We start from the raw sequence: 17,769 nt of genomic DNA on the forward strand, positions 1-17,769 counted from the left end.
ATGGAAATGTGAAAGCTGCAAAGGAGTGAAGATCGGTAGCCCTATTATTATAAATAGAACTATAGAAGAACCTGGGGAAATGTCATCGATAATAAACATAGACACGGAGAGTCTAATAAATCTTATCAACAAGAGATTTGATGCATTAAAAAGCTCCATAGATGTTGTTAACGTAAAGTTGACCCACCTGACTGAGACAGTGAGTACCTTCGATGAAAGAATTTCCATGATGGAGTCTCGTATCAATTCTGTAACGGATACCTCAACCAAACTTGCAGCAGAGAATGAGTCGCTTCATAACACGATCGAATATCTAAAGGCAGAATTAAATGATCGAGACCAGCAACACTTGGAAAACGATATAGAGATCTCTGGCATACCGGAATTAAAATCGGAAAGTGTGGGGCACATTGTCCAACTGGTAACAAGCAAGATTGGAGTACAAATTGAGGAGGGAGATATTGTGAACTGTTGGCGTGCTGGGCCTGTTCGACCCGGCGGGCTGGTGGAAGGCGCGAGTGGCGACGGCGCTGGTGGACCGGCGCCGCGCCCGCGCCCCATCGCGGTGCGGCTGGTACGAAGGGCGCTCAAGGACAAGATAGTGTCTGAGGCGCGCGTACGTCGTGGAGCCACTACTGCGGACTGCGGCCTGCCTGGACCTCCTCGCCGCTTCTACATCAATGAACGGCTCTCGAGAACAAACAGATTCCTGTTCAATAAGACTCGAGAGGAGGCTAACCGCCATGGATGGGAGTTCGTCTGGACGAAGGAAGGTCGAGTCCTTGTAAGACGTGAGCAAGGTAAGGCCAGCCATCGCATCAGGTCTGAAGCCGATCTCCGAAGTGTTTTTGGGCCAGACAAAGTTGGCACAAAGGGACCTGAAACTAAATGACATAAACACGTTTAATCTAGTGGCTGTTTTTAACTGGAATTGTTCTGCATTCGTTTCTGTTTCTAGCATGTATCTGACTTTACTTATGATATTTTACTATACCTATAATAATTTTGTGTACCCCGTTGATCTAAGTCATATGATTATAAAAAGCACCGCACATTTTGGGCTTCTCAAGCATCTTTTTGTAAATTGTTTAAATGTTGTAAAGGTAGGTAATGTTAACATTCAACAGAAGTAATAAAAATAAATGTTTGCGAATAGGATTGCTAAATGTGCGATCTCTAAACACTGGACAAGATGATCTATATGTTACAGTTACTAACCTCAAATTGGATATCCTAGCATTGAATGAAACATGGGTAAAGGATGGTGGGGAAATAACTGCTCCAAAGATACCGGGGTACACTCTTAAACTTAAGGGTAGGTCTGCAACTGTCACAGGCGGTGGAGTAGGGTATTACGTGCGTAAAGGGTTACGGGTAAAGGTAATGGAGCACCCTAGTTCTGCATTGGAGCAGCTCTGGCTAGAGCTGTCTATAGCTGGAATCCATATAGCCATCGGCACAGCTTATAGGCCTGAAGATGTTAACAGAGGAGAGGCAATAGACGCTTTAACCGAATCGGTGACTGCGTTTTCATATTGTAACCACACATTTTTGCTTACTGACTTCAACACTGATCTAATGAAACCCGAGTCATACGACGCAAAAAGAATAGAAAGTTTTCTCTACCAGTTGGGATTAAGTCAACTAGTGCGTGAACCCACAAGAATTACTGATACGAGTAGAACGCTGTTAGATTTAGTTATTACAGATGCTCCAAATAAAGTAAAAAATATTAACGTCTTGCACAACAGCCAAATAAGCGATCATGCTCTAGTTTGGTTAGACTTTGACGTGAAGAAGCCTCAGCCAGTCTCTAAATATATTATATATCGGCCTCTTAAACAAATGGATAGAGAACAGTTCAAGAAAGACCTCCTTAGTTTACCGTGGTTGAGTATTTTGGACTTGTTAACTGTGGATTCTATGGTTTATCTTTTTAATGATTTTATCACTTTTCTCTTTGACACTCATGCCCCGGTACGGAAAATAAAAATAAAAGACAAGCCGAAGCCTTGGATCACGAATATGGTACGGTTTATGATGACATTACGTGATGAAGCCCTTGCTAAAGCGCATAAAAGTAAGAAAGAAACAGATTTAAATTACTACAAAGATCTTAAAAATTTAGTTGTATCGACAATAAGAAATGAAAAAATTGCGTATTTTAAACATTTTGTAAATAATAATAAAAATTATCCTAGTTTAATGTGGAGGCACTTTAAGGAGACGTCTCCTTTTAATGTTCAAGGAAATGATAGCATACCGTCTGAAATAAATGATCCCCAAAAAATTAATAAACACTTCCTAAATGTGCCTGGAAACAGCAGTATTAACCAGAACCTACTGAATTACTATTATAACTCAATGTTTACCAATAGCTTCTTTACCTTAGTGCCAGTAACCGAGAGCGAGGTCGGAAAAATTATATCCAGTATCAAAACTAGTGCTAAGGGACATGACGGCATCAGTATTGAAATGTTAGAGCATACACTAAGTTGTACACTGCCGGTAATCACGGCCATAGTAAACAAATCATTAATGACCCAAACATATCCAGAAAGTTTCAAAACGGCTTTAGTGAGACCTATTCCTAAATCATCTAATATAAAAGACTATAAAGATTTGAGACCTAAAAGTGTTTTGCCGGTATTGTCAAAGGTTATTGAAAGGGTCGTTCAAAAACAAGTGCTAAAATATCTAGCTAACGAAAAAATTATCCCAAAAATACAGTCTGGGTTTCGTCGTGGGCATGGAACCGAAACGGCATTATTGAAAGTAACAGACGACTTAATTACCGCGTCGGATGAAAAACAGCCAAGTATATTGGTTCTCCTTGACTTTTCACGAGCCTTTGACTGCATAAATGTAGAGCTATTGGTGGCTAAACTTAAATTTTATGGGTTCTCGAGCAACACCTGCAAATGGTTTCAATCCTTCCTGTGTGGCCGCCAGCAGTATGTCTCTACAGTCAATAATAACGGGGATATTCTAACATCCAGTTTGTCCGAGGTAAATAGAGGCACCCCACAAGGTTCTATTTTGAGTCCAATGCTGTTTACACTTTATACTGCTGACATGCCAAGTAATCTTAAATATTGCCAGTGTCACCTCTACGCCGATGATACCCAAATATATTGTAATATTAATCTGGCAGACGTTTCATTAGGTGTTTCTAAAATAAATGAAGACTTAAATACAGTATTTGAATGGGCAAAAAACAACTGTTTGGTTCTCAATCCGCAAAAGTCGAAATGCATTGTCGTAGGTACCAAAAATCAAATACAAATGGTTCTAAACAGGAATCCCATTATTAAAATAGATAATAAAACAGTTCCATTCATAAAGGAGTCCAAGAACCTAGGAGTTATTTTTGATGGGGAACTAAAATTTGAGTCACATATCTTGGACAAAGTTAGATGTGCCTTTTTTAAGCTGAAAGTACTTTATGGTCTAAGAGATTACCTAGCAGAAGATGTCAGAAAAATCTTAGTTGAACTTCTGATTCTATCTCCTTTTGATTATTGTAGTGCAGTATATGGCCCTCGTATAACACAAAAAATAGCAGGTTCTATTCAACGAGTGCAGAACGCGTGTGCCCGATTCTGCTATAAAATACCGAAGCGCGCACACGTCACTCCGTATCTGAATGAAAATAAATTGCTAAAGATGGAAGCTAGAAGAGAGCTACATTTCGCCTGTCTTGTCCATAAAGTAATGAGGAACCAGATGCCAGAGTATTTGTTTGACAAATTTAGTTTTAGAAGTGATGCGCATTATGTTAACACCAGATCAAAACATAATAATTTAATGTTTGTACCAGGATGTAAGTTGGAAAATTCTCGTAGATGCTTTAAGTGTAAAAGTGCCAAAATATGGAACAATTTGCCACCGCCATTACGAAACAATATTGTATCAATACAATCTTTTAAGAAAAAATACAAATTACTCTTGCTTATGATCCAAAAAGACACCGAAAATATTAGAAGATAATGCATGTAATAATAGTAGAATTGCGTTGTGTGTACATTATTGGATTTAGAATTAGTATGTACCTACCAGTTACTTAGATGAAACTACCTACCACTTATGAAAAATAAAGTAAAAATAAGGATATAGTGTAATTATAATATGTAATATGCTCGGCTATGTTTGAAACAAATTAATGTTAAGTAGTTAATATTGTTTTCTTTTTTTTTACTTGTAATTTTAAATTGTGGCATGGGCGTGGCTGAAAATCAGCGCTATTCTTATATTTATAATATTTGAGTAGCCTTATGCTGAGTCCACGTCCATTTTCGAGTATATATTTTTTTGTTCTTTTAACTATGTACCTATGTGACTATTGTTATTGTTTAAGTCAATAGATTTTTAGCATGTTAGTATTAAGATTAACTCGAAATAAACTTTCTTTTATCTTTATCTTTTATATAACCAATATATACTCAATGCTTATTCTTAATAGATCAGTCTCTATTCAACCTTACGCGTGTTTACTTCATATCCCGACTCCCGTCCCTACAGTTTCCCGAATGCAGCCCAACCCAGTTGGATGCGCCTTGCAGCCTCCTTGTCGAAGTTGCTTCTGCCTAGCCGAATAGTCTGCCCTAGGTAGACATATTCTTGTACAACTTCGATTGTTGCCTCACCAACGGCGACCGGCTCCGGTTTGATGTGAGCATTGTACATGACTTTCGTCTTGTCCAAGTTCATACCGAGGCCAACACGTCGGGAAGCAGCATTTAGGCCACTTAGCATCCAGCTGAGTTCCTGCAGAGATTCTGCCATAATAACGATGTCGTCCGCGAAGCGGAGGTGTGACATGTACTCGCCATTTATACATATGCCATGTCCTTTCCAGTCCAACGTCTTAAAGACATCTTCCAATGCATTGGTGAACAGTTTCGGAGATATCACATCCCCCTGTCTCACTCCACGTTGCAGTTGGATAGGTCTTGTCTTGTGGTCCTGTACTTGGACAGTCATAGTAGCGGCATTGTACAGACATCTCAACACCTCGATATAGCGCCAATCGATTTGGCATCTCTGCAAGGATTCCAAAACTGCCCAGGTCTCGATGGAGTCGAAGGCTTTTTCATAGTCCACAAAGGCTAGACACAGAGGCTGATTATATATTAAGTTACCTAATCATATCATATTAACTACTATAGTTACTATTGTCCAATAACCATTAATATCCTAGAATGTACCTACATACCTATAGGTACAGATGGGATTTTATTCGTGAACGAAGGCAGTTCAAAAATATAAGTAGGTAAACCAAGGTACCTACATGTATGTATATTATTTATCTAAGGGTAAGTACATAACTATACATATTACTTATTTATGGATAATGGATTGCAGTTCGGAGAACCATTAGGTAGGTACTTATATCTTACTCTTTTCCTCTCATAGACGTATCTCGCTCCCGTTACAACGGCCCGTTGTATTGTTTGATAACAAACTTCAGGATAGCATTCCATACTATAAGGGGTCACTCTACCATCATAAGTTTCGCAGCGATATGCTGCGCGAGCCACGACTCTATCTCGTTGTATTAATCGTGCCGATCGATAGCACGACAGCTCTCGTTTCGTTCGTTTTTCGTCAGTATGGAGTAACCCTCAAGGATAGGGTATCGTTGGTAGTTTTAGTACAGTCACCTACAAAAGAAGCTAACTGTCATGCGACATTATAATAATTTATTTGTGTCGAAAAATACAGTAAAATATTAAATTATAATTAGAAAAAAAGTAGTTTAGGTAAGGATTAACGATTCACAATCACGACGATGCATACACCCGACAAATCTTTAAGCACAAGCTTACTTGTGTTGGGGTCCACCAACCCGCACTTGGCCAGCATGGTGGACTCGGCCCTAACCCTTCCTTCATTTGAAGGAGACCCGTGCCCCAGCAGTGGGGACGTGAAGGGTCGTGATGATGACGATGATGATGAATTACGACCATCAACCTACACATATTAATTAATTCTTGACGGAGTGCGAGTTCGACAAGGCACAATAGTGTATAAGTAACTCCCAATGAACCTGACTGTACATACAATGTACAATCACACATTTTTATTGCAACATAAGCATATCCACTTCAAAATGTTTTTGTATAAGCTCCAAGTGGAATTTTGTGCTCTATGGCTCTAATAGGCAGTCAGTGTTGTGGCTGAATAGCTCTGCGAAGCTTTGTTTGGTACTAGTTACTAGTTATTATTCTGTGGCTTTGTGAATTATTTCAGGAGCAATCTTAGTACCTACCTTAGGTACCTACGTATGTAGGTATTTAGTATTGTCGCCTAATTAACAAAATGGGCCTGTTGTTCTCTGGATTTCAGGTAAGTGGTCATTGACTTATAAGTACCTAATATAAAGTAAAGTACATAATATTACTAGCGAGCGTAAGGACAGGGCCAACCCTTAAAGAAAATGGCACTCTCGCGTTGGCCCCAAAATCTTATATATCTGTCATAATTGTTAGGTTTCATTATTCAGAATATAAATATATTTTCTAATTTCATAATTCATTTATATTTTAGAAAACATCAATCCATTTAAAGTTTGTGGCAACCGGAAATTATTACATTAACAGTTACTCAATGTTGTCTCTCAATTATTTTTATTATTTTAAAAATTATTAAATATATTTATGATGAATTTTAATAACAGTCATTTTGTTCAGAAGCTTCGCCGGAAGCTGACAAACTAATAGTTGTTCGCAAATAAAATAAATGCGACGGATATCCGGAGGAGGACATAAATATGAAACGATCGGTCAGTTGAGTCAGTATTGGTTAAGGCATCGAGCTGTGAGGTCGTTTGAGGAGTGACCAAAGGTTCGCAATAATTATAAGTTATTTTGATTATTATAAGTGATTGGAATAATAAAGTGTATTGTGTAAAAAGTGTGTTCAGTGAAAATATACCTCCACCGTTGTGGAACGTGGACACCTGGTGTTTTATTTTATACTTCAGAAGTGGTAAGTACCTGTTGCTTTTACATAATTGTGCACAAAATTTAACAATTTAGTAATTTAGAAGATGTCTAGGTTTGTGAATTTCAAAACCTAAACCAAAACTTGGTTAACAAAATCAAATAAAATCACTGTTGGTTGCATAATCCAAACAAAATTTTATATCTCCTAATGCCGATGGATTTCCGTTGGTTGTCTTATATCCTCCCACTCTCTATGTTACTCCAGTACAGTATCATCGGTTCTTGCTAGCCCGTTCATATCCTATTATCATCCAAGGTAAGCATGCTTAAAATAAAATACGATTGTTATGAGTATTAAAGATCGATTAGATTATTTTTTTATTTTTTTTTTAATTACTTCCTAATAATAACGTAGTGATCTACTAGACCTAAGTTTTCTGTTTAAAATAATTAGAAATAGAATTAATTGTCCACAAATTTTGTCCAGATTTATATTTTGGTGCCTCGAAGGCTTCCCAGACACCCAATAAAACCTTAGGTGTCCGCCTCACCGTAATACAGTTCTCGGTTTTAACTCCGCCATTCCCAGGTTAAGCAGATTGTTAAATAAATGTTCTGGATCAATTGATATTTATGCTGACTCTTTGTTTAAATTAAAAATAAAATAAATTTCTCAATCAATAATATTTATTATCCTAAACTTTTAATTCAATTATTAATCATTTATTACTTTATTTTTATAATGAGTTTTATAAGTAGCCACTAAATTATCGATTTGTTTAAATTTTGTGCATGCAATGTTTACCTATAATCGTTTGTGCATCTAGTTTGTATTTAATTATAGAATTGTAAAAGTTTTGATGTAGGTAACAAATATTGGTGAACCATAATTAATAAATAAATAAATATTTAAAAATATATAAAATATATGTTAAGCCATTGTTTAAACATATGATATCTATTCCCTAAGGCTGGTTAGGGGGTGCAAGGGGGAGTGAAAATCACGTTATTTTTTCGATTAGATGCGTGGTTTCAGAGATATTTCATATTTTGTAATTTTAATTCTTACTTATATCTTAATTTTGAATTTATCCCAATCTTGGTCGTCACATGGCCGTGACCTCTGAAGGGTTAGACAGGGGCACCAAAACAACTAGGCTCATGGTTTTATTGGCAGGGGTCCTAATGGGGTCATAATTTTATTGATGACGTATTTACATGTATTTATATTTTTCCGAGGGACGGTGAGATGCAGAATGAAGATAGATCGTCCCTTCGTCGGTTGGATACTCCAACCCGTATGGGGTCGAGACATTCGAGCACTGGAGGCAGGCGCAGCCGCAGTCCTAGCCGGCGAGGTGACTCTCCTGTACTTCGCCACCGGAGCCGTCAGCGCAGTACACAGCGCGACTACGGTAGGCTGAGAGAGCTGGAACGTGACCTGGACAGGCAGCGCCAGCTGTTGCGTGCACGTGAAGACGACATTTACCGAGAGCGTAGCCGACTCAGACAAACAGTGAGTAATCACCGAGAAGTTTCTACTACACGTAGCGTTAATAATGAAGCACAAATGCTTTCTCCACAAACCCAAGACAAAGAAAGGGATGGTGGTTCTGAAAGCAAAAGACGTCGCTTGGACGATCGGAATAATTGTGCGCAGCAGAAAAGTAACACCGAGAGTCCAACGTATACCGCCAGCGATGTCGTGAATATGTTAAAATCTTTTAAGCAAGTACCACCTCAGCCCTCGACGGCAACCGCACCCATTCATTCCAACATCAATCATAATAACATATTACCAGAGTTTAATCCGTCTGCGAAAAATCAGCGCATTGATATGTGGCTGAGGAAAGTGAATGAGTGTGCCACCGTCTACGGCTGGGATGGTAGAACAACTGCTCACTACGCTATGCAGAAGCTGCAGGGATTGGCCAAATCCTGGTATGAAAGCTTGCCCTCAATCCTTTTCAACTGGGATGAGTGGCAAGAAAAGTTATCGAACGCTTTTCCATGTGACCAAAATTATGGCCAATCCCTGGAGGAGATGTTAAAGCGTAGGAGCCGCTTTAACGAACAAATAGAAGTGTACTATTATGAAAAGTTGGCTTTGTTGAACCAATGCGGCATCGATGGGAAGCGCGCCGTAGAATGTATCATACACGGTTTGAATGACAGAACAATGCGTACTAGTGCCAATGCTTTAAATTGCTCCCAGCCAGAACAATTGCTAAAATTTCTTATGAGCACAAAAGAAACTTTCGTTCAACCTTTTCAACGCGCTCAATTCAGACCAAAACAAAGCTTTGAAAATGCTACAATCAGTAGCAATAACGCAAACAACAATAATAATTTAACAGCTAGGGAAAATAACCCCACAAACTTTGCGAGACGTATAGTAAACCCAGGGTCTTCTGCTATCTCTAGTCAAATGCACTGCTATAACTGTAACGGTAAAGGGCACTTGTACACGAAGTGCCCAAAACCAATTTATAGATGTCACCACTGCAACAGAATGGGTCATAAGAGTGAGGATTGTTTTAGGAAGCCTGTAAAAGCTGTTGTAGGGGAAACAGCTCCTAAAGTATTGTGACTATCTAGCAATAGTAAACATTCGTCTTCAAAATTTTGCAAAGAAGTACTAATAGGAGACATCCCAGTAGAAACGTTCATTGACTTTGGTAGTGAAGTGTCACTCATAAGGCAGTCGACTGCAAATAGTTTAGGCCTTGCATATGGGGTTAAATCTATAGCGCTAAAAGGATTTGGAAATGAAATAACTCAAACTCTTGGTAGTGTTACGATAGATATTTCAGTAGATGGTGTTAGAGCTACAGTAGAATTTCAGGTAGTACAGGATCAATTATTAGATGTACCTATGCTTGTCGGCCAAACATTTACTGAGCAAACGCACGTCTCCGTTTATAAGGACGCAGAAAAACTTAATTTCTTTAACGTTAGTCATGAGATGCCTTTTCCTGAAACTGAGATTCAAGACGAAGTAAACTGTGTTAAGGTCGTTTTGGCTGGTAACATAAATCTGATTGGTCTCGCATGTATCAAAGCAATTGTTCCAACACAGACTGGTGATACTATTTTACTTGATACCAAAATCATAGGAAAACCCAAACATCAAGTTATAGTTTTCGGTGGGGCTTACCCTGTGAAGGAAGGCTTTGTACATATTTATGTCGCACCTGTCACTGATAGTTGTAAATTAGTGCAGGGAGTCGTAATAAGCCGTGGGGCTTATGTTAAGTTAGTGAGACAGATCGTCTCTCCATTATCGGATCCATTAAAAAGTTCGAAAATTGATGAGAAGGAAATTATTGTAGGAGACACTGTTAATGATTTGCAGCGTGAAAAGTTATTAGAAGTGCTAAGAAGGTACAATCACTGTTTTGCGTCCACCTTAAATGAGTTAGGGTGTACTAATGCCGCAGAGATGAACATCGAAGTAAATAGTAAACAGCCAGTCGTTTACAGACCTTATAGGTTAGCACACAAGAAGAGAGAGAACGTACGAGAAATGGTTAAGGAAATGTTAGACGCAGGGATAGTAAGAGATAGTGTGTCAGAGTATGCGAGTCCTATTATTTTAGTAAGAAAGAAGGATGGAAAAATGAGAATGTGTGTCGACTATAGAATGTTGAACTCTATCACCGTGAAAGAACGCTACCCAATGCCGAATATAGAGGATGAGATTGCAAGGTTATCTGGTCAGGCATACTTTATTACTTTGGATTTGACTTCAGGGTATTACCAAGTGCCCATCTCAGAAAAATCGAAACCATTAACATCTTTCGTTACCCCGGATGGCCAGTATGAATTTAATCGCATGCCATTCGGGCTAGCTAACGCTCCAGCCATTTTCCAGCGTATGATGAACAAGGTTTTAGGAGCAACTCGTTATGATGGTGCTACAGCCTACATTGATGATGTTTTGATATATGGAAAGGATGTTGAAGAGTGTCTTAGCCGATTAGATAAGGTTCTACAAATGATAGAGGCAGCTAACCTGACCCTGAACTTGTCAAAATGTAGGTTTTTGCGGGATAGGATTGATTATTTAGGCTACGAGATAAGTGCAGCTGGAGTAAGGCCAGGTGAAAAGAAAATTCAGTGTGTTGTTGATTTCCCTCGTCCCAAGGATCAACACACCGTAAGACAGTTCCTTGGTCTTGTAGGCTACTTTCGAAAATTTATTAAAAATTTCGCTATACTGGCGCATCCCCTGACTAAATTGCTGGCTAAAGATGTTTCATGGAGTTGGGCAGATGCAGAAGAAAATGCCTTCCAGACTCTTAAAAGTAGATTAGTGGATAGGCCAGTTCTTGCTATTTACGATGTCACTGCCGAGACAGAGTTGCACACCGATGCAAGCAAAGTAGGTATTGGGGGAGTTTTGTTGCAACGATCATGTAGTAGCGACCCTTTTAGGCCAGTGGCATTTTACAGCCGCAAAACATCTCCAGAAGAAAAACATTTTCATGCGTATGAACTGGAGACATTAGCAGTCGTATGCTCGTTAAAGAAATTTAGAGTATATGTATTAGGTCAAAATTTCAAGATTGTTACAGATTGTAGCGCTCTACGATCTACTTTCTCGAAACGAGATATTATACCTCGTGTGGCACGATGGTGGCTTCTTATGCAAGAATTCCAGTTTACCATAGAATATCGACCGGGTAAGAGTATGTCTCACGTTGATGCGTTGTCCAGAAATCCAGTAAGTGATGACGAGACTTACAACGCCTTGGACCAATATCCAACAGTCATGACCATCAATAGTGAGGATTGGTTACATACCTTACAAATGGGCGATTCTGAGCTAAGTAGGATCCGTGACGTTCTTACTACGGATATAGATGCCGACCGGTTAAAATATATCAGGGATAACTTTCTAATTAAAGACAACAAGCTGTATAAATTTATTGACGGAAATCAGGATAACATTCGCTGGGTGGTGCCGAAAGGTGCAAGGTGGCAAATTTGTCGACTAAATCATGACGACATAGGTCATTTTGGAGTAGAAAAAACATTAGAGCGCATAAAATCCACCTACTGGTTTGCTAAAATGGCCAAATTTGTCAAGAAATATGTTAATGCATGCATTGAATGCGCCTACGCTAAGAAAGATGGCTCGTCTAAAGAAGGTCATTTACATCCCATAGAGAAAATAGACATTCCATTTCATACTTTGCATGTGGACCACCTTGGACCTTTTGTCCGATCCAGGCAGGGTAATTCATATTTGTTGGTAATTGTCGACGGATTTACCAAATTTGCACTAGCTAAACCGGTCCGTAACACAAAATCTGAAAGTACTATCAAAGTATTGGACGATATATTCTGTACATTCAGGGTACCCGACCGTCTGATCAGTGATAGGGGCACAAGCTTTACTTCTCATGCGTTTAAAAGATATTGCCTCGATAAGGGTATAAAACACGTACTAAACGCGGTGGCTAGTCCTAGGGCAAACGGACAGGTTGAGCGTTACAACCGCACCATCCTAAATTCACTGACAGCTCAAAATCTTAACAGTGATGAGAGGGATTGGGATGTTGCGGTTGGTAAGGTTCAATGGGGGCTCAATAACACGATTCAGAAAACCACAGGCAAGACTCCGACGGAGATTTTATTTGGGACATGTATGAGCGCGGAGGCGAATCCAAGACTTAATGCGCTACGACAGGAAACTAGGAAAGACGACGATGTTACCACAGTTAGAGAAAATGTTAAGGACAAGATAGATATCGAGCAGGAAAAACAAAAACTAAGTTATGACAGAGATAGGCATCCAGCCCGAGTCTATGCAGAGGGAGAGTTAGTAAAAATAACCAAGACAAATTTTCAAAATGAAGGAAAAAGTAAAAAACTGCTCCCAATTTACGTTGGTCCCTATCGAGTCATAAAAATATTAGGTAATGACAGGTATAGAGTAGCGTCTATACCTGGGCTAAAGGGAACAAGAAATAAACGACAAACAACCGTAGCCGCTGACAGAATGCGGCCTTGGGTCAACATTGCCGCTTTAGAAGTAGATGAGTCTAATAACTCTGATAGCCATAGCGAAGGCACTGAGAATGAGGATTAACCTATTAATATAAAATTAGTTTTGTCAAGTAGTTATTTAAGAGTGATTTTCTATAACAAATGATACATTGTAAAAGTTGTTAATTATTACTGGTTTATCTATGTATGTAGGTACCTACATGGTTTAGCGAGGAGTGACCGCGACCAAATGATTTGTTTATTGTAACTATATGGTTTAGCGAGGAGTAACCGCGACCAAATGATTTGTTTATTGTAAATTGTAACTGTATGGTTTAGCGAGGAGTAACCGCGACCAAATGATTTGTTTATTGTAAATTGTAACTGTATGGTTTAGCGAGGAGTAACCGCGACCAAATGATTTGTTTATTGTAAATTGTAACTGTATGGTTTAGCGAGGAGTAACCGCGACCAAATGATTTGTTTATTGTAAATTGTAACTGTATGGTTTAGCGAGGAGTAACCGCGACCAAATGATTTGTTTATTGTAAATTGTAACTGTATGGTTTAGCGAGGAGTAACCGCGACCAAATGATTTGTTTATTGTAAATTGTAACTGTATGGTTTAGCGAGGAGTGACCGCGACCAAATGATTCATGCATTGTAATGGTTTAGCGGGGACAGCCCGCGCCAACGAATTGATTTATTGTTTTTTTTATATAGGTAATTAGAAAATAATTGTGATAATAGAAATATTAATAAAACTCCATAATAATATCATATCAAAATAAATATTTAAAATTTGATAAAAATATTACTGAATAAGTTTATTTAAAAATAAAAATAGATTAAGAAGTTATTATCTTGTTAAATTTAAGTATTAATGTAATTTGTCCTAATAGTGACTCAAGTGACCGAGTGTTAGGTTTGCTTTCGGTACCTAACGTTCAATTTGGTGTATGAGGACATACACGCTATCAGGATGGACGAGTGTTAGGTTTCATTATTCAGAATATAAATATATTTTCTAATTTCATAATTCATTTATATTTTAGAAAACATCAATCCATTTAAAGTTTGTGGCAACCGGAAATTATTACATTAACAGTTACTCAATGTTGTCTCTCAATTATTTTTATTATTTTAAAAATTATTAAATATATTTATGATGAATTTTAATAACAGTCATTTTGTTCAGAAGCTTCGCCGGAAGCTGACAAACTAATAGTTGTTCGCAAATAAAATAAATGCGACGGATATCCGGAGGAGGACATAAATATGAAACGATCGGTCAGTTGAGTCAGTATTGGTTAAGGCATCGAGCTGTGAGGTCGTTTGAGGAGTGACCAAAGGTTCGCAATAATTATAAGTTATTTTGATTATTATAAGTGATTGGAATAATAAAGTGTATTGTGTAAAAAGTGTGTTCAGTGAAAATATACCTCCACCGTTGTGGAACGTGGACACCTGGTGTTTTATTTTATATAATATATGTTTAAATTAGGGCCAGCGCGCGGGTGTTTTTTTGCTTTAGGCAAAATGTTTTGACGGGCGCATCCTGCTTAAGTGATATGATAAGGTATAGAGTCTGACGAACTTTGCATTTGGCAAAAATATGTTTCATTAACTATTTTTAACTATTTTTGTTTTTATATGATATCTAGGTCTAAATGAATGCAAAGTTAGATTTGCCGGACTGCCCAGCAAGCTATGCCGGACGTAGGCATACAAAGTACATTTATACAGTTACGTCACTCGGGAACGCTCCTATCCTGCACTTTGGTGCTTGGATGAGGAATGAGGAAGGTGAAATAAACCCTACCTGGGCCTCGAGTGCGATTTTTTGAGCTATCGAGAAATGAAATCGAAAACGCAGATTTGTATAGTGCGAAGCTAGTACAGCTACTTACCGCTAGGTGGCGTGTCTCCCGCGCCATAAAATTTGCGTTTCGATTTAACTTCTCGATAGGTGAAAAAACTCGCACTGGAGGCACTACCTACCCTCTCTCAAACTCTCAAAACATTTCCAGCGCGAGCGCCCATCCGATGCGCTGCAGCGCTTATCATTCGACATCCAGCGCGTGCACATAGACATCGCCTCGGACAAGCAGCGGCGCCGGCGTGCAATGCGAAGCAGCGCTGCAGCGATTTTGATCGTCAGTCTTGCGACCTTCTGCGGGCTGAATCTGATTGGGGCTGTCGAGTGGTTGTTTGCACTGCTGTACATGAGCCCTTTTATTTTGTTGTGAGTGGTTGGCATACTTACTTATTTTTATTATTATATGGTTCTCATCGCACCCAGTAGAACGTTTTAACACAGAAGATCTACCTATATAAACGAATGAACGTGGACAATATAACTGTATTGTAAAGCTTATCCACCAATGGAATGGGTAACTTATTGACATGAACGTAACATGAATAAAATATCACACCCCCTGACTTTATGACCCCTGCATCACGATAGATCATTTGTCGTTTTTCAATTATGCCAGATGTGAGTCCTGTAAACCTGAAAGTATTTACTACATAATATCACCGGGACCGGCCTATTATGTACTACGTAGGTAGATAAAATATTTAAAATCATATTTTCTGCTCCTTTCAGCGCATGCGGTATTCAAGCAGCAATAAAGTTCTATTTCGCGTGGTCCCTCAAGAAGAATATGATAAAACTTGCCTCCCTCAAGGAAGAGAAAAGGAGTGTGTTGGAAGAAGTCAAACATACTGAGTCTTATGCGGTAAGTTTGCTATTTCGTGAAAGTTTAGGTAACTAAAGTTTGTTTCTAATCTCAGATACTAAAATGACTGATTCCGAACAGTTCATCAACAGTCGATTGTCCCGCGATTAAGTGAAGTATCATGTTCTATTGGCGGCACAATCGACTGTTGATTAACCGTTCAGAATCAGTCAATTTAACTAGTAAGTATCGGAGATTAAAATGCAGACTGTAGCACAAACACTTTCATAGTGTGTGTGTACTACTGTGTACTGAGAGCGTTGGTAGTTTAGTCAGGTAAGCGCCCGCTCCTCACGCCAGAGGGGTTCGAATCCCAGTTTATGTACAATGTATACCTACCTACCATCAATCTTACGGTGAAGGAAAACCTGCATATCTAAATTTAGCACATCTAGACATGTGGACTCACCAACCCGCACTGGACCAGCGTGGTGGGAAATGGTCCAAGCTAAGGAAGGCAGTTAGACCTTAGAGATATGCACAAAGTTTCCAGTAGAGAGAGCCAGGTACTTACACCCCCAAAAAAATAGAATGGATACTGAATAGAAACCTATATAAAGATGTGTCTTTTATTTTTTCAGGTGGCAAAGGCGATCCTGGACCAATTTGACACATTAGATGACGAAACAGATGACAGAATCAACCTGGTTTAACTTCCAGTCTGGAAAGCACGACATTTTTATCTTTAACTCGTTTAATGCACGCACGTTCCAACAATCTCTCTCTTATATATCGCGGATCGTGATATAGTGATAGTGAAGTTTATCTACTTAGGCCATACCGCTGGAACTGGTAGAGCTTAAATAACTATAGGTAGGTACCTATATGTGAACAGTTACCTCTGTGGTAACTAACTGAGCCATGAGTGCGAGTTTTATCGCCGTTTCAGAAGCGGCGAGTAAACGTGAATTTGTATGGCGCGGGAGAGACGCCTAGCCGTAAGTAGCTGCACAACTTTGCGCTAGGTTTCACTGCTCGATCGGTATTGAAAAACTCACACTAAGCCCCCTGTCATGGGAATCTGTCTACCCACTGTGGTTTACTTCTCTAACCTACCCACAACACAAATCAATTTCATAAATTCCATATTGTAAGGTGTAAGTCTACCTCAAGTTCAGTATGTTTCTTGTTATCTAAACTAAAGTATACTTAAGTCAGTAAAATATTTTATAAGTACAAGTATTTCTTTTTTAACTTAATTTATGTAACCATTTGTACAGGAATGTTATGTCAATGCTGGCAAGTTAGTGTAGTATTAGTGTAGGTGAAAGGGTTTACAACGCTAAATACTATTAAGCTAAGCATATTATGAGGAAGAGGGTGTTCCACGCTATACAGGGTGGCCCAAAGAGTGACGTCCAAAGGAAAATGTTTGATTCCTTAGGTCAAGGGGTAGCCAAATCACCCCCATGTATGTTCAGCAATTTTTAGTAGTTTAGGAGTTATGATTTTTTTTTCCAAATTTTCTACGAAAATCGACCTCAATGGATTAATTATGTTTTATTATTTTTTGGATAACTTTTTAAAAGCATTTTTTATTTTTGTGTCATCCTCTTAAGTTGTTCTTTTAACCATAAAAGTTTCAGCTTCCTAGCTGTAATGTAAGTTAGTTATTTTTTTATCGAAAGTTCGAATTATATCATCGAGCTAGACTGCTCTGAATTTTCTACTTGAAATTAAAAATTGAAAAAGATATTCTCATGGTCCCTTATTAATTTTAAAAACTCCGCAAGGTTCCAAAATTACATAAAAATAAAAATAAACTATTGCTTAATAGGGTATTATTTGCAGAAAAAAGCCTTCAAAGGTACCTAGGTGGAAATTACCTAATTAGTAATTTGTTTCAGAAAGTTGAAATATTCCTGTTATGTCATTACTAAGGACTAATTTTATTAAGTTAGAAAATGTATCAAATTAAAGGGAAAATTAAATTATTTACTTTTTTTTTAATTTAAGTTACATTTTTGAATGTAAATTCTTAGAAAAATGTTTTAGTCTGAGTAGTAAGATTTAGGAGATAATTTTTTTATTAATAATAAGTAAATAAACTCTAATAATTATTTAACACATTTACTGACAATAAATTT

At 38.3% G+C, this 17,769-nt stretch overlaps 1 protein-coding gene across 1 annotated transcript; it reads left to right on the forward strand.

The window, feature by feature from the left end:
* The first annotated feature begins 6,195 nt into the window (after positions 1 to 6,195).
* LOC105391823 lies at positions 6,196 to 16,861 on the forward strand. Its single transcript, XM_011563376.3, has 4 exons — positions 6,196 to 6,348; positions 14,972 to 15,186; positions 15,550 to 15,682; positions 16,264 to 16,861. Exons 1-4 carry the CDS (start codon positions 6,322 to 6,324, stop codon positions 16,333 to 16,335), a joined length of 447 nt encoding a protein of 148 aa, XP_011561678.3. The 5' UTR covers positions 6,196 to 6,321; the 3' UTR covers positions 16,336 to 16,861.
* Positions 16,862 to 17,769: the final 908 nt, after the last annotated feature.

This window comes from Plutella xylostella, chromosome 2, assembly GCF_932276165.1.
Source record: "Plutella xylostella chromosome 2, ilPluXylo3.1, whole genome shotgun sequence".
NCBI lineage: Eukaryota > Metazoa > Arthropoda > Insecta > Lepidoptera > Plutellidae > Plutella > Plutella xylostella.